This window comes from Carassius carassius, chromosome 29 (assembly GCF_963082965.1).
Source record: "Carassius carassius chromosome 29, fCarCar2.1, whole genome shotgun sequence".
Classification (NCBI taxonomy): Eukaryota; Metazoa; Chordata; class Actinopteri; order Cypriniformes; family Cyprinidae; genus Carassius; species Carassius carassius.
The window spans coordinates 6871969-6893633 of NC_081783.1; the positions used below are offsets into that span (position 1 = coordinate 6871969).

The 21665-nt window shown below is 38.9% G+C and overlaps 2 protein-coding genes across 2 annotated transcripts; one reads left to right on the forward strand and one right to left on the reverse strand.

Annotated features, from left to right (window-relative positions):
• Positions 1 to 3180: 3180 nt before the first annotated feature.
• On the reverse strand, positions 3181 to 8210 carry LOC132109502 (ER membrane protein complex subunit 5-like). The gene is made up of 4 exons (XM_059515619.1): positions 8032 to 8210; positions 4125 to 4177; positions 3928 to 4031; positions 3181 to 3820 (listed from the first exon to the last, which is right to left on the reverse strand). The coding sequence occupies exons 1-4, from the start codon at positions 8108 to 8110 to the stop codon at positions 3664 to 3666; spliced, it is 393 nt and encodes a 130-aa protein (XP_059371602.1). The 5' UTR covers positions 8111 to 8210; the 3' UTR covers positions 3181 to 3663.
• An 883-nt stretch (positions 8211 to 9093) lies between these two features.
• On the forward strand, positions 9094 to 19890 carry LOC132109503 (sodium/hydrogen exchanger 6-like). Its single transcript, XM_059515620.1, has 16 exons — positions 9094 to 9525; positions 10579 to 10778; positions 11248 to 11325; positions 11433 to 11509; positions 11609 to 11721; positions 12314 to 12419; positions 13673 to 13819; positions 14413 to 14513; positions 14631 to 14719; positions 15471 to 15584; positions 15941 to 16052; positions 16364 to 16517; positions 16796 to 16826; positions 16918 to 17000; positions 17305 to 17410; positions 19028 to 19890. The coding sequence occupies exons 1-16, from the start codon at positions 9249 to 9251 to the stop codon at positions 19319 to 19321; spliced, it is 2082 nt and encodes a 693-aa protein (XP_059371603.1). The 5' UTR covers positions 9094 to 9248; the 3' UTR covers positions 19322 to 19890.
• Positions 19891 to 21665: the final 1775 nt, after the last annotated feature.

Below are 21665 nucleotides of genomic sequence, written 5' to 3' on the forward strand. Positions count from 1 at the left end.
CCACGGCTGCATCACAGCTCTGGCCCCTTGGAAAATAGCTAACTGGTATCAGTTAGGCGTAAGCACGGGCGCTGTCTCGAAATGGAAAGTAGTCTCGACAGATGCATCCAACCTCGGTTGGGGCGCCCTGTACGAGGGCAGGTCTGCCTCCGGCCTCTGGTCGAGCCCGGAGCGACTGTTACACATAAACTGTCTGGAGATGATAGCGGTCGAACTATCCCTGAAAACTTTCCTCCCATTTTTAAAGGGCCACCACGTTCTGGTCAGATCAGACAGCATGTCAGTGGTGGCCTACATAAATCGCCAGGGTGGTGTCAGGTCAGAAACCTTGCACACCCTGACCGAACGTCTTCTGACATGGGCACATTACAATCTGCGCTCGCTAAAGGCAGCGCATGTACCTGGCATCCTGAACCGGGCCCGGACATGCTTTCCAGGGCGAATGTTCCCCCTGGGGAGTGGTCTCTTCACCCACAGACGGTTCAGTTGATGTGGAGCATCTTCGGCAGGGCAGAGGTCGACCTCTTCGCCTCAGAAGACAACGCTCATTGCCCAATATATTTTTCAAAGAGCAGGGACGCGCTGGCCCTCGATTGGCCCAGACGCCCGCTTTATGCCTTCCCACCGGTCGCGATGCTACCGCAGGTCATCGATCGGGTCAGGAAGAGCAGATGTGCTATGCTGCTAGTAGCCCCACTCTGGACGACCCAACCTTGGTTCTCCGAGCTGATGCAGCTGTCCAGTACAGCCCCATGGCCAATACCGCTGCGGAAAGATCTCCTCACGCAGCTGAAGGGCGCGCTCTGGCATCCCCACCCCGAACTTTGGGCCCTTCATGTATGGCCCCTCAACGGGTACCCGGGAACCTCCCTGAGGGAGTGTTAAAGACCATTACGGAAGCCAGAGCGCCCTCAACCAGGCGCCTATATGCGCAGAAATGGTCAGTGTTCTCCACTTGGTGCGGGACACGGAACCTAGACCCTCACTTATGTGACGTGACGGAGATACTCTCCTTCCTACAGGAGCGTTTAGATGCGGGCAGATCCCCGTCTACGCTCAAAGTGTATGTGGCAGCCATTGCAGCTTCTCATGCTCCGGTGGCCGGCCTATCACTGGGAAAAAACGAACTGGTCATTCGTTTCCTTAAGGGAGCTCGTCGGATGAACCCTCCCCGACCCCCTTCAATCCCTTCCTGGGACCTGTCTACGGTCCTAGAGGCCTTAAAGGGCCCCCCTTTTGAACCGCTTCAGTCTGTCGATATGAAGCTTCTTTCGTTCAAAACCGCTTTTCTACTGGCTCTGGCCTCAGTCAAGCGAGTGGGGGATTTACATGCGCTATCTGTAAGCGCTGACTGTCTCGAGTTTGGGCCTAATGACTCCAGAGTCATTCTCAGACCAAGACACGGCTATGTCCCCAAAGTGCTCTCAACACCGTTCAGAGCGCAGGTCATCTCGCTGTCAGCCCTTTCCTCGCAAAGCGACGAAAGCAACGCGAGCTTCATCTGCCCCGTCAGGGCTCTTAAAACCTATATTGCGTGCTCCGCCTTATTCAGGAGGTCGAACCAGCTCTTTATATGCTTTGGTGGGCGCACCCGAGGTCTCGCCACCACGAAGCAAAGCCTATCGCGATGGATAGTAGACACTATCTCGCTGGCTTACAAATCTAAAGGCCTTCACTGCCCGTTCGGCATCAGAGCCCATTCCACCCGAGGTATGGCCTCGTCATGGGCGTGGTCCTGCGGGATACCACTGGATGATATCTGTGCGGCGGCAGGCTGGGCCTCTCCGTCCACATTTATTAGATTCTATAATCTGCAAGTCCCTGCCCTGCAGGCCAGGGTACTTTCTATATAGACGTGCTAAGCCTTATCACGTGCCCCTTTTTTCGTTCCCTATATAAAGCTCACTAAGGTTGGCTGTTGGGACTGGGATTTCTCCTGCTATAAAGCCCCGGGCTCTCGCCTCGGGCTGTGACAGGTCGAAGTTCCCGAGCACGCACGGCGTTTTACATTGTGTTCCCATAGCGTAAACTAGCTTACGCAGTACGAGAGTACTCTCGAAAGGGAACGTACTCGGTTACTAACGTAACCTCGGTTCCCTGAGATGAGGGAACGAGTACTGTGTAACCTGCCGTGCTATGTGCTCGGACCGGGTGATCGCTTCAGTCGATTTAAAACCTGATCCCTATGGTGAAGCGGTGGCTTATATAGTTCCAGCCACGCCTATTTTGGCGCGCTCTGACGTCCAATGGGCGCGAAGCGCCCCCATTGGTTCGTTCCTCTCCGCCGCCTCACCATAGGTTGCTGCAGTTGCCGCAGCACAGCCAATAAGCGCGCGAGCCGCTTCGCTTGGGTCTGCTGTGCTGCAGCACTGCGTTTTACATTATTTAAAAATTAAGGATAATTTTTGGCTTCATATTCTCGAGAAAAGGGGACCTTTTCCCATAGCGTAAGCTAGCTTACGCAGTACTCGTTCCCTCATCTCAGGGAACCGAGGTTACGTTAGTAACGGAGTACGTTTGATTCATGATAACATCACAACAATGCAACTATTCTAAAGTCATATTGACAACAAACTGACATTATCCCACAAAAGAAATATGATCCTTTAAAAAAAAAAAGTCACAAGCAGCAATTAATGTCAGAAGAGGAGACTAAACAGTGCTGGGATAAGGGGGTTGCTATTGCTGGTACTTAACAGGTCTCTCCTCTAGCAAAAAACAAAACGTACCTTAGTGAAAGATTAGCATAATCACAGTCTTAAACCTGACCATTTTAACTGCCCATTCTCTGCTTACACAGAAACAATGGGTAATTCGGTTGATGTACCACACCCGTATATGTACGTGAATCCACACATAAAATTGTATACAGCCCAACAAAATCGTTTGGCAAGTTTTGCATAACAACCACGATAGTAAAAAATGAACATGTTTAGTCTAGTTTCAAAACACACTCAGGATAGACAGTACTTACAAAATAAAGAAGAAAAAATGGATTTCAACCAAATTGTAAATTCATCAATAAAATTTCAGAATTTATTAAGGTAAAAATAAGGAGTCGTGTCTCGACATGAAATAAAACAGAACCCCCCCCCCCAAATACCCTTTATTCCCACTGAGTGTTCACAGTATTGTTAGCATTGCTATCAATCTACATCATCTATTGTGGCCTTGCTCAGACATGTTTTAATAGTTTTAATAATTTTCAGTATTATGAGCTCAAATCTGAAGTTCGTGAATCAGAGCTACTGCTTCTGAACATTAATACAATTTATGGTCCACAACACTGACCTCAATTCAGATGGGGACAGGGAAGAACCAGTTGCAGTTAGGGTCAGTTCAGCAAAAAACGAGGCAAACCGACATTGTACATGTAGGATTCATGCCCTGTGTGCGACAGCCAAGCCAAGGGCTACAGCCGTAACCTACAGATTTAAGACTCCCAGGCAATAACAAGTATTTACAAACATATCAGCTGTAAAAGGAGTTGGCACAGTCCATTGACAAAATAGTAACCACGAGAGATGCATGTTTGTACAGCATATTCACATAAACAACAAGACAGGAAAATATGCTTATTTTCCTTTTAACCGAGGAGCTAATCAATTAAATTTAAGAAAGAAACAAATGAAAGCGGACAGGGCAGCCCACTGAAGGTCAGTTTCAATGATAATTTTCCAGCTTGCGTAACCGCAGGGGATTGGAGGGCAAGGCCTGTGTGCTGGGAGTGGACGGCTCTTGCTCTGGAGGGCAGAAGAGCACTCGGCCTCGGTGATTGAACAGGTAGAATGACGGGTGATTTCTCAATGTGTCAAATGTCCTGTTAGAGTGAAACAGATATAAGAGAGCTTATAATGTATCAAAGGAAACAGAATATTTCTGATACAGCTAGGTGTTACATAATTTCAGAAAAACACATCTGCTTACTTGTTTTTGAGCTCTGAAGCAGCATCCATGTCTTTGAATTCACCTGAGATGTGAACTATGCCGTAACACGTGATCACAAACGATAACAAAGTCTGTAACATTATCTGAAATCACAACACAAGAGAAGCTGTATCGAGGAAAACAACAAATGCATGTGCTTCAATGTGATTGGAGTCTTGTATTTGATTGCAACTTACATCTATAGGTAATGTTTCGTTCTCTTTTTCTGTCAGTCGCATGTAGGATCGGTCTGGAAAAAGAAAAGTAAATGTATTTTTTTTCTTAAAAATTAAAGCATTCCCTCTAAATGTCATAATGAAATGTACTATGCATATTTCCTCAGAATGACTTGTTCTCTGTATGAAAAAAGTTTGCTCAGGTTTCTAATTCTATCTGCTTAGAATACAATACAAAGCTTTTTCAAGCGTTGGTACCGGCCCTTCCTCCTCAGACTTGACTCACACGCAGGTTGCCAGATTGATTACACAAACAGGAATGAGCGCACTTTATGATAAATGATATTAAAAAGCTGTGTTATCCTCCAACTGGCAACCTGGGGTGCTGAAATACAATTGGGTAAACTGGCAGTGGACGGGTTCCACAAACCAAAAACCGAGATCGACATTCCGGCCCAGAACACAGATTTTCAAAGGAGAATAACTGACTGTAGCATTGTTTTTCAGATGAACAAGTATATTAACTTAGTAGGTTTCTTAAATATCTGCAAACACATTATGGTATTTTTACGCTTGCTTACATACAGCACTTTTAAGTTCTCAGGCTGGTTTTTTCTTTATAAAATTTGGTGTTTTTATGCAAAACAACAAGGCTGAAGTTCTGTAGAATAATATTTTGCTTAGAGGTAAGGTTTATTTAAAGTTGCGGCAAAAAACTATTATTTGACCATACCCCTAAAAACACCTCGCCCCTAGAGTTTAAGACATGGAGAAATGAAACCCGGCCAAACAGAGGAAGTAAAGATATTTTTAAAAATATGGGCAAGCAAACAGTTGCATGTCCCTGTTAAATTTGATAGTGGGAACAATACTATGAAAGACACTGTTGATGTTCTTCAAAATAACATTTATGTTCAGCAAAAGAAAGAAACTCATTCTGGTTAAAAACAACTTTTGAGTGAGAAATGGTATAAAAATAATACTCTATGACAGAACTGACAGACAGATGATAGAATCTTTATTTTTGGATGAACTACTCCTTAAATAATAAAACAACAAAACAGAGAAGAATCACTCGCTACTTTTAACTGAAGAACTTTAATATAGTTGCTTTGCTTTAATAATAATAATAATAAATCTTAGTGCTTAGTTTTATATTTGTTCATTCAATTTCTCAAATGCTGCTGCTTAATACTGTACCTGAAAATAAAGCACTGTTTTATTTGTATCTTTGTTTTTAATAGCAGATAAAATAATGAAAGATTCTTATCTTCGCCAAACTTAGCCAAAAAAAATCTGCCATTCTTGTTTTATATTTTGTTACCTTGAAATGCTTTTTTCTTTATAATAGGGGAAATTTTTTGGCTGTAATGCTCAGACAACTTGCAAAATAGCAAAACCAACATGACAAAGAATCGTGATAAATCGTGTATATATATATATATATATCTTCCATCATGCAGTCAAACCTTTACAAATAATTCAGAATGCAGTAGCTTTAACAAGCCCAGAATAGCCCACGTCACACTTTTCTTTATCTCCCTGCACTGGCTACTGGTTATGTCTTGCATCAAGACACTGATGCTTGCATATAGAACAGCCTCAGCACCCACCTACTTCCACTCACTCGAATCTACCTACTTCCACTCACACGAATCTACATCCCCCTCCAGATGTCTGAGATCCACTAGAGAGCGACGCTTCATGGTACCATCACAAAGATGCACACAATCACTTTCCAGAACATTTTCATTAACCGTTCCTGGCTGGTGGACTGATCTTCCAACCCCTATCTGGAATGATATATACATAAATTACATATTTCCCCCTCTTTTCTTTCATCTTTCTCTGTCTAGCTAGTACTTATTTGAACAATGCTTGAAACTTGTAAGACGAGGACTTCCTCTGTCTATTTGCCTCTTTAAGATCAATCACTTGATGTATTCCAGGTGTAAGTCGCTTTGGATAAAAACATCTGCTAAATTAATAAATGTAAAATACTGGTAAATATGAAAAACAAATATTATAAATTTAACGGTATTCAGAACAGAATAAGGACAAAAAATTAGTTATAAAATTATAGATTAAACTATAAAATAAATCTCATACCACAAGAATCCAAGTCTTTCCATTTTTGCCATATTTGTAACATTTGTTTGCATAATTATTATTCATTATATAGCCTAAACATGGCTTTATACTTCACTTATGTTTGTTTGGGCACTGCATGCTGATTTTACAGTGGACCTTTTAAAATAAACAGTGTAACTTATGTTTGGTTGACTGCATTTAAGTTTGATGATGAATGGCTGAAATGTCAGGCAGTGGTAGAACTAATGTTGTTTGTTATCAGATGGATTAAACCAAATAAAGATATAAAGAAAAGAAATGAAATGCATTACAGTCATACTGTATTTACACACACAACACAAAAAGAGCCTATCCTAAACTTGTTACACAGTGTTTTTTTCCCTTTTGTTAATCTGTTAATTATATTATAGCCTATTACATATTTTGTGTGATCTTTTTTTATCCCTTTTATAGACTGTTCTACTTTCACAGAAGCACTGCAGGTGCATGATGCGATGATTGAATCCTTGATTTTTATTAGCTGCTATTCGCGCATATTATATGGTTTTCTCCTAGTTATATCCTTCAAATATAGTGGTATTTTTCAAAATGTTGCAGAGATGACTTTACACGATATTAACACCTCCATGCAGCTGTGGTTGTACAGTAATCCAGCAGTGTCTGCAATAATATTGCAGTAAGTGCACATCATCGTTATTCTTGCAAAAAACTTCTCATAACATGTGATCTAGCATTATATCTCATATTTCCTTAATGTCTCAGATTTAAACATGGGGTCAAATGCATGGGAATTTGCATAGAAATTATATGCAGATGAGGTTATGCGTAAACCTAGGCGTTGTAGGCTCGATATATGGTGATATCGGGAAGGAGTCAACTTCCCCTAAATGGAATTTATAAGATTTTTTCGCAGGTTCTGGTGTACGCAAAATCTATATTTTGTGCTTACGTAACATTATAGGATTAAATCTACGGAGACTTTTATAAATAACACCCCAGGTAACTTGCGTAAGTTACACGAGCTGAGACCATACAAGATTTAATCGGTGCCACCGCTCACGTCCATATTTATAAATTCCACATTTTGCGTTGAAACGACAGTACGCCGAATTTTCTGTTGTACGTTCGTTTCGTAAATGAGGCCCAGTATGTTCAGATGAGACGATTCACGGTTCAGTGAGTCGAGAACCGCGAGATCGATTCAGACGAACAAGTTAAAGAATCGTTCAGAGCGATTAATGAACGATTCGGATTCCAAAAAAAAGATCCGGCTCAAACGAACGAAACGGACATCACTACAACAGAAAATAGTGGATGAATTTGTATATTTTTCTACTCTATTTGCTTGGCTAAGAGCTATTTTTCATTACATCATAATTTAGTCACTTATTAAAGGTTACTCAACACACTGTCTTTGGAGAAAGTTTGAACACAATGTTTACGGAGTAAAGAAAATTAACGTTACTTCTAAAATACCAAGCACACTGCGTTACATAAACGCCACGATAAATCTCCACACATAGCACAAAAGCAGATCTTTAATAAGTCTCAGTTACACTGACATGACTGAAAGAAAACCACTTCTTAACCATGTATGGTGCTGTTACAACAACCGTGTCTCAAAACCTAGTGAGCTGCCTACCTATATCGCATTTCAGAACAGAACATAATGTTAGAAAGCGCTCCAAAATGCAGTCTAGATAGTTAGCTCACTCAAGCTGTCATGCACACTGAGCTCCGCAGAGAGGCCGCACTCTCTGGACAACAATCAGCTGCAGCTCACTGAACAACCGCGTGTCTGTCCGTTACCTCCCGCTCCTGGATCAACAATACTCACGCTGCGCCGCGGAAAACGCTGCGTGTGCCAGAGCGAAAAGGCCCACACCGACAACACCTTTCCAGAAGGACGAGGCCATTTTCACTCGAGCACAACCGATTGAGCTACTGCTGAAGCGCGTGAAGCACTCTTCAATGAGCGCTCCGTCACCACCGCCGCACCAATCGCACTTCCGGTTGCCCACTGCCACTGTACGCATGCATTTAAAGAGACAAATCTTGTTGTGCCTTTTTTGTGATTCCCCTTTAAAAGTATTACTTTATATTAATTTATCTATTTATTAATTTGCTTAATTTTCTATTATTATTATTATTATTATTATTACATTTTTACTTTCGTGTTTTTTTATTTTATCTTTAATTTTATTTATTTTTATTCAGTGCTTTAAACAACAACACAGAAAGGCATTCATTAATAGGAGATTTACATATTACGACTGAGATTAAACTCAAATTTCATTCACACTCTAAACTCCATATTTACAAAATAATATTTAAACTAAAATAAAAATTTTGGGGAGAAAAAAATATAGAGACAAAGAAAAAAGAGAGTGGAAGGCTCTTACATTGTACATCTTACATCTTAACGTCTCCATATTACAAATTTCTCTTTTGAAAAATGTACATTTATGAATGTAAAACCTCAGCAAAAGTAACAAATTATTTATAACATAAGATATATTTTTATCTTTAAGAACAAACAAAACAACTTTCGTGTTGATTATTTATCCTTTTATGTATCGCATTATTTAGGTTATAATTGAATTTTCTGTTCCCTGGCTGTTATTTTTGTTCTTTGTAATAATTCTTGATGTTCTGTAATAAATACATCATAGTATTACTTAATAATAGGCTATAATATATATATATATATATATATATATATATATATATATATATATATATATATATATATATATATATATATATATATATATATATGTATATATGCCAATGTTCGACTATGACGATGCAGAATAAATTAAAACATCAACAGTTATGTCTCTGGTTATGTACAGCGCTTGCCGATTATGAGTTTCACGAACATGTGACTGCTCGCTTGGTCACATGACGTCACATGTTGTGGGCGGGGCGTCGTTGGGAATCAGGAACAATCTTCAGCAGCCTATGATCTGTTAATACTCTTGCCTGTGTTCAGCGACCCTGAGCATAGTGCATTGCTCTTCTTATATCTTTCCACCTAAAAGTTATGCCAACATGGGCTCTACATGTAAGATCAACGCCGCGATGAGTATTTGGAGGAGACTGTCTCTGTTTGTTTTGGCGAGCTCCCTCAGCTCGTGCCTGTGCAGAGCTGAAGACAGTGCGATGGAGAACATCGTGACAGAGAAAAAAGCTGAAGAAAGCCACAGACAAGACAGCGCCGACCTGCTGGTCTTTATCCTGCTCCTCACCCTGACAATCTTGACCATATGGTTGTTCAAACACCGCCGCTTCAGGTTTCTGCACGAGACGGGACTGGCGATGATATACGGTGAGAAATATCAGGCGTGAGCAGAGATAATTTGCCTCTTTGATCGCACATATGAACTGTGTAGTCAGCTGCATGCTTACCGCAATAAAAGTCTACAAGTGCATGGGATTTGTTAATGAAAGTACGCCATGCATGATCAGAGTCAGTGTGGGAGAACAGGGCCTGTCCTGCAGGAGGTCATCTGCCTCACTGCTTCTCCTGCGTTTGCTGGGCTGTTTCAAAAAAACAGATAACGTTACAAGATTTTAAAAGCTTTGCTGTTCATGCAGTCATCTCTCTATTATAACCTTAAGTTAAGGAAACTCTTTTTAATTGTAACGGATTTATACTGAGTTTTATTAACCTAAAGAGTTACTTGCAATCAGTTACAACTGGAAATATTCTTGACTATGAAGCATATCCCAGTTAGGTTACTCAGGAACTCATGTTCAGAAGTGTTATTGTACAATTTTTTACATGTTTATTGTTTATATATTATATTATAGTTTTTATTAATATTTTAGGTCACTTTTATTTCAGTGAAATTTATTTATTAATTAATTATTTATTGCTTATGTTTTTTTAAGTTACTTTATGTAATTTGTTATATTAATATTTTGGTTTGATTTTATTTTTTACTTGAGATTTAGTTTAATTTCATAGTCTTTAATTTTCTGTTAGTAATTCTAATGCATTCATTTTTTCTTATTTGAGCTCTGTTTATAATTTTCCTTTAAATTTTTTCTGTCTACATTTCTTTAATGTTATTGCAGCTTAATTTAAGCTTACAAATTTTTTTTTAAGTTTAATATGATATGCTAATAAAAGTAGCCATTGTACATAAAAAAATGTGCTTCAAAAATCTTTTGAGAGGTTTTTAGCTTTTGTGATGACAAAAACTCTAGGTAGGCAGCTCACTAGAGTTCGAAAATTTGAATGTGGAATTATATATACATATATATATATATATATATATATATATATATATATATAAAACTTAAATATTAAGAAATTTAAAATGTATTGAATCATTTTATTAAAATGGTAAAATGCTCTCTTTCTGTCTCTTGTCAGGGTTGCTTGTGGGTGTTGTCCTGCGTTATGCTATTCATGTTCCCAGTGACATGAACAATGTTACACTGAGCTGTAATGTCAATGCCAGTCCAGCCACACTGCTGGTGAATGTCAGTGGTAAGTTCTATGAGTACACACTGAAAGAAGAGATCAGTGCCAATGAAGTCGATGATATTCAGGACAACGAGATGCTCCGCAAGGTAGAATATCACCTCACAACAATCATACAGCAGCCATCTGACCTACATCACAGGTTCAGATGAATTTGAATCGAAAGCTGGACTTAAACCACAAATGTTTTGGGGAACTCAGAATTTATTTGAATATGACTCATAGATAAATAGCCAGTCTGTTTTGCTGAACGCAGTCATGTTCGCTAGGCGTTTCAAACAAATTCCTGGTTTAACTTTGTACCAATAATTTAATTTCAAAACACACTCGCAAATATTAATTCAGTGCCTGACAAACTGTCATTATCTGCTACAACATGCCCCTCACATGACAGATGCATGAAACTGTTTCTGTCTTAGTCAAAATGCTTATCTCTAAACATCAAGAAATCTTACATACCCCAAACCTTTGAACAGTAGGGCAATTTTTTTGACCTTTTCTAATTTGATCAAAGGTGAATGAAACGCCAATATCTGAATCATTCTAATTCTGTTTCAGGTGACCTTTGATCCAGAGATCTTCTTCAATATTCTCTTGCCTCCTATCATATTTCATGCTGGATATAGTTTAAAACGAGTAAGAGCTGTTTTTTAATCATTAATACAGACCAGGTGTTGTATGCACAAGATAATGTTACTGCTCAGTGTAGATAAATCATTTAAATTATTCTGTCTGTGTTTCAGAGACATTTCTTTCGGAACTTGGGCTCCATTCTTGCCTATGCGTTTGTGGGAACCGTGGTGTCTTGTTTCATCATTGGGTCAGTGTATACAATGTCTTTTGTCAGTGCTTTTCAAAGTGGTTGCTCCAGTGATGAGGGTGAGAACCAGAGTATAGAGGTGTGCACTTTATTTTCCAGGTCGTTTATGTACGGCTGTGTGATGCTGATGAAGCAAATTGGCTATCTGGGTGGCGATTTCTTCTTCACTGATTGCCTTTTCTTTGGTGCCATTGTCTCAGCCACTGACCCAGGTACTACAGACATAGTCCCTGTAACCGTGCCTAAATGCAGTCCTCAATGTGTATTAATCAAGCATTTATTTGCAGAATTAGGTATGTGGTCTTGTCTTTTTTGTTTTTTGCAAGAGGGGTGTGTTATGGAATTTCTAAACTAAGCCTGGATTTTTAATTTATAATTTTGCAATTTGTTGTCAGGAAATGGAAGTAACCCGTTTCAAAGCTCAGTCCTTATTGGTTCTCTGTACAGGAATACATCTGAAAATGATGGTACCAACACAAATGACAGTAAAAATGTTCCTGTATTAATGGATTTTATTCTTGCATGGAATGGAATTTGACATTGCAAATATTCTATATGCCATTGTTTAATTATCCATAATTGCATCATTATAAAATTCATGGTATGTTGTTTCACGATTATGCCCTGGCAACATTTTAACATTTTTAAATACTCTATATAAAATTGAGTTTGAACTTCTCCAGACACTCCAGACTTCCTTTTGAAATTGCATTAGAATAGCACATCCGATGAAATGGCAGATTGCACCAAATGCTAATGCAGGATTGGTCTGTAATGTTTGTAAGGCGGGTCTTTGTTTTATAGTGACAGTTCTGGCCATCTTCAATGAGCTGCAGGTGGATGCTGACCTATACGCTCTGCTGTTTGGAGAAAGTGTTCTGAATGATGCCGTCGCTGTCGTACTGTCCTCGTAAGTCCTCTACTGCTCATGATTATACACTGTCATATTTACAAACACAATGCAAAATGAATAATTATCACTTTTCATTTAACATCCGATTCTTTCTCTGCTGGATCTTTCATCTGCTCCAGCATGCTGCTTTATTACGGGAGGCAAAGTGGGGCGGGGCATCACAGCCCTAGAGGTGTGGCTTATACAGAGGGCGGGAACCAGACACTGAGAACGCCCCTCAATTGGTGTGCTGCACTTGTAGCTTTGAGCCTGCCGAGTGGATTTTTAGTGTGTGCATTGATTGGTCTGTACCAGAAAATGCAGGGTAAATGACCCACAGATATGCTTCACACCAGCACCTGCAAAGAAGCTAAAAGAAGGAAGCTAAAAAAGGGAAGAAGAATCCCTTTCTACTTTCATTTGAACTAGCTGTAGGGGAATTCTGCAGTTCTTTAACTTCACAGTTCTAGAAGTTGTGGATGGGGCAGAGCTGTGGGTATTTGCAGACTGAATGATAACCATTTGCTTCATAGTTTGAAGTGATGTTGTGTCCCTCTAGAAAGTTTTCTCTTGTTCCTGCTAGTCCTAAATACTAAAAATGTAATTTATTAATTTGAGCTTATCATTTGGATACAAGGTACATTTGAAAAAGCAATTAAAGGGTAATTAAACCTTTCTTGGTCTTTCAGAACTTTTATCCCAATACATTTAAAATATGTATTTAAATTAAGCTGCAAAACAACAACTCCTGAGTTATAAGAGTAAAATATGGGAAAGTTCACCAAAACTCTTACAGATGATGTGAAGCGAGTTTAGCGAATGCCAACATTAGTTTATTTTCAATCATTTCAATCCGCTCTTAACCATTTATGTGGTATACTTCAGCAACAGTTGTTTTATGAATCAATTATGAAGTTAAAAACTATTTTGAGCACAACCGCAAATCAGCCTTAGTTTCAGTAAAGAAAGGAGCTCATTTAACATTTCCCATCTTAGGATCAAAGATCAGTTGGAAAAACTAAATTACACACAGGGACTTTGCTGACATTACACCTCAGGGGAAAACAATAGATGATAGAAATTTTATAATATGACCTCTTTAAGAAAACAGTGCAGAGACTGGGAAATAGTGGAAAATAAAATGACTATCTCTGCAGAGCATTGAAATCTCCTTCTTCAACATTCATAGCCCTTTTAGATTTCTGTAAGTTTGTGTGTTAATGTCATACAATGTATGAGTTTGTGTGGATGTATCTGTGTTCTTTTTCCAGGTCAATTGTAGCATATGAGCCTGAGGGAGACAACACTCACACGTTTGAAGCCATGGCCATGCTGAAGTCCTTTGGCATCTTCCTGGGGGTCTTCAGTGGTTCTTTTGCTCTTGGAGTGGCAACTGGAGTCGTTACTGCATTGATATCCTTTATTGTTTCAAATTTGTATGTCACTTATTTTTGTTATTTTGTTATTACTGTTATGATAGATTACTGGCATGTGTTTGAATCTCACCTGTGGCATGTATAGATCTCATTCTTCTTTATATTTGATAGTCACTATTAAAGGTGCTGTATGTAAGTTTTTGACTCTACTAAAGCATAGAAATACCAAAATATATTTGCAGATATTTAAGAAACATGCTAAGCTAACAAACTTGTTTTTCTAAAAAAACAATGCCACAGTTAGTTATTCTCCTTTGATCTTTGTTTAGGTTTGTGAAACCCGCCCACTGCCAATTTACCCAGTTGTATTTTGGCTCCCCGGGTGTATTTAATTTAATTCATCATCAAGTGCGCTCGTTCTTCATTGTGTCATCAATCTGGCAACCTACGTTTGAGTCAAGTCTGAGGAGGAAGGGCCAGGTGAAAAAAACTCTCTCCAATATTTTGAATTTGGACTGCAATACCTAGTTCAACCACTCGGTGTCAATCCTACATACAGCACCTTTAATGTTAAATAATGCATTTAGCAGTTTCTTCATCCCACGGATATTTTCGTTGACTCCTTTCCACGTTACTAAGTTCACTAAGCTTAGGGACTTGCCGTTGCTGGAGACGGCACTGTTCTTTCTCATGTCCTGGAGCACATTCCTACTGGCCGAGGCCTGTGGATTTACGGGTGAGCTCGAGTTGAACCTCCCATTGACTCTTTTAGAAACTATATATATATAAACATATTGCAAGCTCCTACTGAATAAATGAATGGCTGTTTTGCTCTTCTTGTTGTGTTTCTCAGGTGTGGTGGCAGTTCTGTTCTGTGGAATGACACAAGCCCATTACACCTTTAACAATCTGTCTCCTGAATCTCAGGACAGGACAAAACAAGTAAGTATTTTATTCCACTCCCTAGTGTGTATGATGCACACTAACATTTCAATTCTTTGGGCTTGGTAAGATTGTTTAATATTTATACCTCATATGCTCACCAAGGTTGCATTTATGTGATTAAGGTTACAGTAAAACAGATATATTGTGAAATAATATTACATTTGAAAAGAATGACCTTCTGTTGTAATGAATTTTAAAATGTATTTTGTTCTTGCGATGGCAAAGCTGATTTTATTTTAGCAGCCATTACATCAGTCTTCAGTGTCACATGAAGAGAAATTTCTTCTTCTTATCACACATTTCTGCAGCTTAATATTTTGTGCAATCCATGACACATTTTTGTGATTATTTCATGAATAGGAAATTCAAAAGAACAGTGTTGATATGAAATAGAAATCTTTACACTATAAATAATGTTATAAATGTCTTTTGATCATTTTAATGCACCATTCCTAAATAAAAGTATTAATTAAATTATAAAAACAAGTATAAAAACAAATCTTGCTCTAGCTACTTGATCTATTAAGCACTGGGAAACTGATGACTCAATTACATGTGACACAATTGACGTTGCAACATGATTATGATTTTTTTTTTTTTTTTACCTTCGTAATCCTTTAACTATAAAAGCTGCTTAGCAGCTTTGCTGAACTTGTCCTAAGTTAATATTTCTGTAGGTCTACATAATATGAATTATGTTTAATATTAACATCTCACTATGATTTCTTGTCATTGTGCTCTCTTTCAGTTATTTGAGCTTCTGAATTTTTTGGCTGAGAACTTCATATTTTCCTACATGGGCTTGACATTGTTTACCTTCCATAACCATGTCTTCAACCCGATCTTCATAGTGGGCGCATTCGTATCCTAAAACTATGTAAAATGAATAAATGAGCAGAAAATAAAAGGTAGAATAGCCAAAAATGCAAAACGAGTGGAAAATCCGATGGATTGCTATTATAAAATAAGCATGTGTTTGTATATGTTGGGCAGCAGTACTTTGCTTAATGTCATCAAGGAAGTGGCAGGCAGCTGTTGTTAAGTGATATGTCCAGGGAGTTACAGCTCATCGTGTTTCCCAGAAATCAATGGCCAAGAACCACTTTTTCATGAACAGAGCATCCTGAAGGCCTGGGGAATGACAACATGTCACAGTTCTGAAGAGGGTGCTCCAGTAGCTCCATTTTTGCAGTCACGCCTTGACACCTCTCGTCCCAGCTGGCTGTGTTTCTGGGCAGAGCGGCGAACATATACCCCCTTTCCTTCCTGCTGAACTTGGGCCGTAGAAACAAGATCAGCTCCAACTTCCAGCACATGATGATGTTTGCAGGTTTGTGCATAGAGCTGCAGGCAAGATCCAAACTGTGAAGAATAACATGCCAAACCCAAAAGTCCTATTACGGTTAAATGGGTCAGACTTGAACCTATTTTTCGTTTATTTATTTAGTTTTTCAATTAGAGTTTTGAGTCTCAAATCCACGTTGTTGGTTTTTAGTGTGAACAGAAAAACACCTAAATACTCAACCCAAACCAATCCCATATGGGGTTTGAAATCTGATTTAATATCAGATTTTTGCAAATGCATTTCAGTGATATCTTATGTGAACCCATTTTTGGTGTTCTTGCTCCAATCCTCGCCAGGTCTACGTGGTGCCATGACCTTTGCCTTGTCAATCAGGGACACGGCCACATATGCACGGCAGATGATGTTCTCCACCACGCTGCTGGTGGTCTTCTTCACCGTTTGGATCTGCGGTGGAGGCACAACTCAGATGTTGTCCTGCCAGAAAATCCGGTCAGTTTAAACCTCATTTTTAGTCTGAATGACCTTTTTCTTTTACACAAGCAGATTTATAGGAATAGGTAAATCATTAAACATGGCTTTCGTTCTTATTTGCATCCTTTTCCATTTCTACCCAGAGGGATTGATGTGTAAATACCATGGCATGAGCCATTTAAAACTCAAACGGCTGAACTCAAATTATCTAGAGAGGATGAAATTGCGACCAACTGTGTTTTTGTTCTGGAAGTGTTTTTATTACATTAGCTGTAATGCTGTTTTGTGTTTGGCAGTGTTGGAGTGGACACGGATCAGGAGAACTCTGTAAGTGTTTTTGGTCTGCTGTAGACAGAAGTACAGTGGCTTATTTAATGCGAGCTGTTTAATGATGGATTTCCTCTGTGTCTGTCTGCAGATCGGTCCCGATGGAGTGGAGAGGAGGAGCACTAAACAGGAGAGCGCCTGGCTCTTTAGGATTTGGTACAACTTTGATCACAAGTATCCTTTGCTGTGTAGCTCTTATTAGTAAGCTGCATCAAAAAAACAAAGACAGAATCAGATGGAAGAAAAACACCAATCCAGTCCTCCAACTTTACATGTTATATGCTAGGAGGTGTGCTACAATAGGTATGTTTACATGCATAAATTGCAAATTCTGTTTCAGCTGTGTTTATATTAAACCTAAATGTTGCAAATGCAATCCCATTCACATATTTGTTTACATGTGGCATCATGACTTGCATCATGACAGCATCACTTGAAACGATAAATCGGGCAGTACCTTAACCCTGTTGACTTGCAGTTATCTAAAGCCCATTTTGACACACAGCGGCCCACCGCTCAACGCCACTCTTCCAGCTTGCTGTGGTCCTCTGGCGCGCTGCCTCACCAGCCCACAGGCGTATGAGGTTTGTGCTTTACACGCACACAGCAAGCTAATAATTATCCATAGTTCTGGATTTTCCTCTGTTTTAGCTAGATTAGGCAGATAACACTAAAGGGACTAGTAGTTTATGTCTGATGGCGACAGACAGAATCTGTTTATAGGGACAGACCCCTCAAATTCACTCTTAATTGCCATTTAATAGGCCGGAGCAGCTGACTCAAATTACCCCCCTCCTAGAGCTGATTATCCAGCGAGGTGTGAACAGATTGAATGTGGATTGATATAGTCAACAAGAGACGCAAAACCATCTGTTATTGCTGTGTTATTAGGATAGGATCAGAATGTTTCATCTATTGCAATAATTAGGTTTTGATTGTTACAAATAATGATAAATCGTACAACTTAGTCTGTTGTTTATAAAAGGTACAGCTGAACAAATCTATGTATTGTTAGTATTACCTGAATTTTTAATAGTATTACTTTAAGCTGTTCGTTGTTTTAAAAACCCAGTGCTCATGACTTGATCATGAGACACTATAAGGCATTGTTTGCATGTGTACATAGACCAGCATTTTATATCTTATTCGTTTTTTTTATTGCCTCAAAGTCCTCACATTGCTCATAGCAGGTCATAGCACAGGTGTTTTAAAGACACTGTTTTAAAGGACTTTAGACTTTAGAGATGCAATCCACTAAAGCAAGTTAAAGAACAGAAAGCTGAAAGCTTCTCCAAGTTCATGCCCTTTGTATTACTTCCATACAAAATAATAGTTATATCAAATATTTGAGAATAAATTCACTATTCATCCTTGCTAATCAACTATTTCTGAGCCACTTCTAGTAAGTTCAAGAGTCCACTCTTTATGAAACATATCTATCTTATTGGACTGTGATGGTTTAAATTCCTAGTGCAGATTGTTTTATTTGGCTGATAAAAGACTTTTGAAAACATTTTATCAGAGTTACATTAACATATATAAGATGATAAAAAACAGCATGCCATTAAAAACCTTCATATACACTACGGTCCAAAGGTCTGGGGTCGGTAAAATGTTTTTGAAAGAAGTCTCATACTTATCAAGGCTGTTTTCATTTGATCCCAAATACATAAAAAATGTATCACTGTGAAATATGTTTCCTTGTTTTTTTTTTTTATTTGATTATAGTTTAAAATATAATTTATTCTCGTGATGGCAAAGCTGGATTTTCAGAATCATTTCTCCAGTCTTCAGTATCACAAGATCCTTCAGAAATCATCATTGTGTGCTGAATTGCAGCTCAAGAAACATTTCTTATTAATATCAATAAAATAACTGATCTATATCCTCTTATCAGTGGTTTGACTGGAGACAATTTGGGGCAATCGAGACTAAATTTAGTTCAACAGGGGTGAAGGGTTACATTTTATGCTCAATAAAATTGCCATGTCTTCAGTGTCACACGATCCTTCAGAAAAAAAAAAAAAACATTCACCGGTAGTGTAACTTTTATTATATTTTAGCTCGTTTTATTCTCTCATTTGGCTCCATGATGATTCCTATTAATAATCAGTGATATGTTTATTCGTTTTTTTGCTGAACGACTACTCACATACTCAAAAACTAAGACAATGAAATCACCACTGTGTGTTTTCTCTCAGAACGAGGAGCAGCTGAAAGACAGCGACTCTGATCTGATCCTGAACGACGGTGACATCGTGCTGACGTACGGGGATGTCACTGTGAGCACAGATGCTGCGGGTGCTCACACGAGCGGGACGCCCGTCGGAGCAGTGCCTGTGAACCCTGACGAAGCTCTGGACCGAGAGCTGGCGTTCGCTGATCACCAGCTAGTGATCCGAGGGACCCGATTGGTCCTTCCCATGGATGATTCGGAGCCCCCGCTGCCTCTGGACTCCCACCGGCACTGGCACAAAAACGAAACGATGAGTTGAACGGGCCGAGTCTCTTCTCTCTATCTTGTCTCATCCAAAGCGATCTCTCTCGGCACCTCTCCTGTCTCTGAAATGGCTGGTTTGATGTCTCTACCTCATTCATCACTCTTTCTTTTATGTCATCCTAAAATGTTTTATGATTTATTCATTTCTCATCTGCAATCAGACCACTTAGCATCTGACATCACATGCTCTGGTTTCTCTGAGGTTATTACAACAACAGAATAAGCATATTTTATTATCTGTATAGCGAGGAGTAAAATTGCCGTGACCTGGCCTGCATGCTTATTTGTGTCCTCTCTTGACGTGCAAGCGCTTGTTTAGGAGATGTGAAGAGTCCGTGGCACATTCCTGTGTGTCTGATGCTTTTCACTGCCTTCTTGCTTCAGAGGCGTGCTGATTGGTGGCTCTGCGTTTGCTGTGCAGTTACAATCAAGTGCCTGTCCAATGTAGTTTCCCCCCTTGGAGCAAAAGGACACTCTTTGCCATCCACTAGAGGGAGGCATTGTATTTTGATATGGTGTTGTTCGTCTGAACTGTGATTGGCTGTAGAGATGTGTTTGGATCTTATATTGAACTGTGATTGGCTGGAGAGATGTGTTTGGATCTTATATTGTGACCTCTGACTGTGAATCTCGGAAGGTTTTTTTAGCCTTGTGTTTTTGTTCCGCATTAATAATGCATTAAGCAGTCTGTAAAAAAAAAAGAAAAGAGAAAAATTAGCTTTATTTTTTTATTCCTAATTTTTTGCATGACATGTTATGTGGAAAAGCGTAACCCTCCACGGTCCCTCTCAAAGTAATTTTTGTTTGTTAGTGCTTTTTTAACAAATTGAAAACTCTTTATCTAGATCGGTATAGAGAGTTGTGATTTTTACATTGGTTGAGATGAGAGTAATTCTGTAGCTGTTCCGATTTTAGACTCATTTTAAAAGGGCTGAATACATTTAAAAAAAAAGTTCACACCCATGGAAATAAAGAAACATTTGCATTGTTCTGCCGTTTTTGGTTTCAGGCTGGACAGGCATTTGAATTAAAGTGGGTTGGATATGAACAGTGAATTCTGTATAAAAGGCATTAGAATAAGATCTTTACATTTAGGACCTGCATCCCAATTTGCACACTTCGCATTCATAACAGAATGTGAGGATTAGAATTAGTGCCTCCCAAATGTTGAACTTTTCTCATAACTTTACATATTTTTTGCAGAATATGTAAGGTGTTCGCCATTATTTTAAATTTGACGAGAGATAAATAGCTTCAAAACGTATTATTATAAATTACACAAATTATTCTGTTCAAAAGTTAACATATCCATGGCTCATCATATGGTTTGCCTCATCAATCAACTCTTTGTATGTATGTATATACTTGAATCTGTTATGTCAGATAATCAGATAATGATATATGTGTGTGTGTGTGTGTGTGTGTGTGTAATATTATTGTTTTGTCTTATATTTTGTTTTGTTTTTCTTTCATGACATCCAGACATCCTATTTTAAGTGTGCACTAGAAGTTTGTGAATTGGAATGCAGCTACTGATTTAGAGTTATTCTCCATTTTAAGATGAAGTGAGAGCCATGATAATGAAGTAACATTAGTAGAGGAGCAAACAGATCTTTTGTAGAATCCATTCCATGTGTTTACAGTTTCTCTGTTTCTTTCTGTCTGTTTGTGGTCTGTATATAAACTGCTGTTGTGTGGATGTTTTCTGGTCAGGGTGGCATCATTAATTGCGGAGCAGGAGGTGTTGATAAGACCCCACCCTGCCAACAATATCTGTGTGCTGGAAAAATGCACTCGCTGTGGAACGAGGGGATGACAGCCTTACACAGATATGTCCTGCTGTGCAGGATCATTTGAGAGGAGGCCACAGTATTGTAATGCACAGGAGCAGTGTGTGTTTGAATAGATGAGCATTACTAGCAGATTTGCACTTTCATTTTAGTTTTTTGCCTTTTTTATTTGCTTTAAAAAAATATACCTTAGAAATACCTGCTGTTCTTTTTGAGTGAATGAAATTCAGATGTCAAGAGGAAAAAGTATTTAATGTCTGCAGCAGAATTTCTTCAAAGTTTGCATTTTGTGGTATTGAAGAATGAATCTTGTTCCTTTCAGACAGCAAATTAACTTACGAGTGTGTGAATCTATGAGATTGAGGGGTCACTGAAAGGTACAGATAAACTTGACATTTCTGTATGTTGTAAAGATATTGTTATAGTAAAAAACAAAATCCTGTTTATTCAGGGTGTGTGATTACTTTGAATAAACCTTTTAAAACTTGTATAATCTGTGTGCTCCTCCAAAAAGAGCTTGAGGGCAAGACTAAACAGACCTGTGCACCC

Coding starts and splice junctions, on each gene's coding strand:
- LOC132109502 (XM_059515619.1), bottom strand. CDS start 8,110: ATGGCCTCGTCCTTCTGGAAAGGTGTTGTCGGTGTGGGCCTTTTCGCT. Junction 4,032..4,124: donor ACGAAACATTACCTATAGAT/GTAAGTTGCAAT, acceptor TTGTGATTTCAG/ATAATGTTACAGACTTTGTT. Junction 3,821..3,927: donor GCTTCAGAGCTCAAAAACAA/GTAAGCAGATGT, acceptor TCACTCTAACAG/GACATTTGACACATTGAGAA.
- LOC132109503 (XM_059515620.1), top strand. CDS start 9,249: ATGGGCTCTACATGTAAGATCAACGCCGCGATGAGTATTTGGAGGAGA. Junction 14,514..14,630: donor CGAGGCCTGTGGATTTACGG/GTGAGCTCGAGT, acceptor TGTGTTTCTCAG/GTGTGGTGGCAGTTCTGTTC. Junction 16,518..16,795: donor TTGTCCTGCCAGAAAATCCG/GTCAGTTTAAAC, acceptor TGTGTTTGGCAG/TGTTGGAGTGGACACGGATC.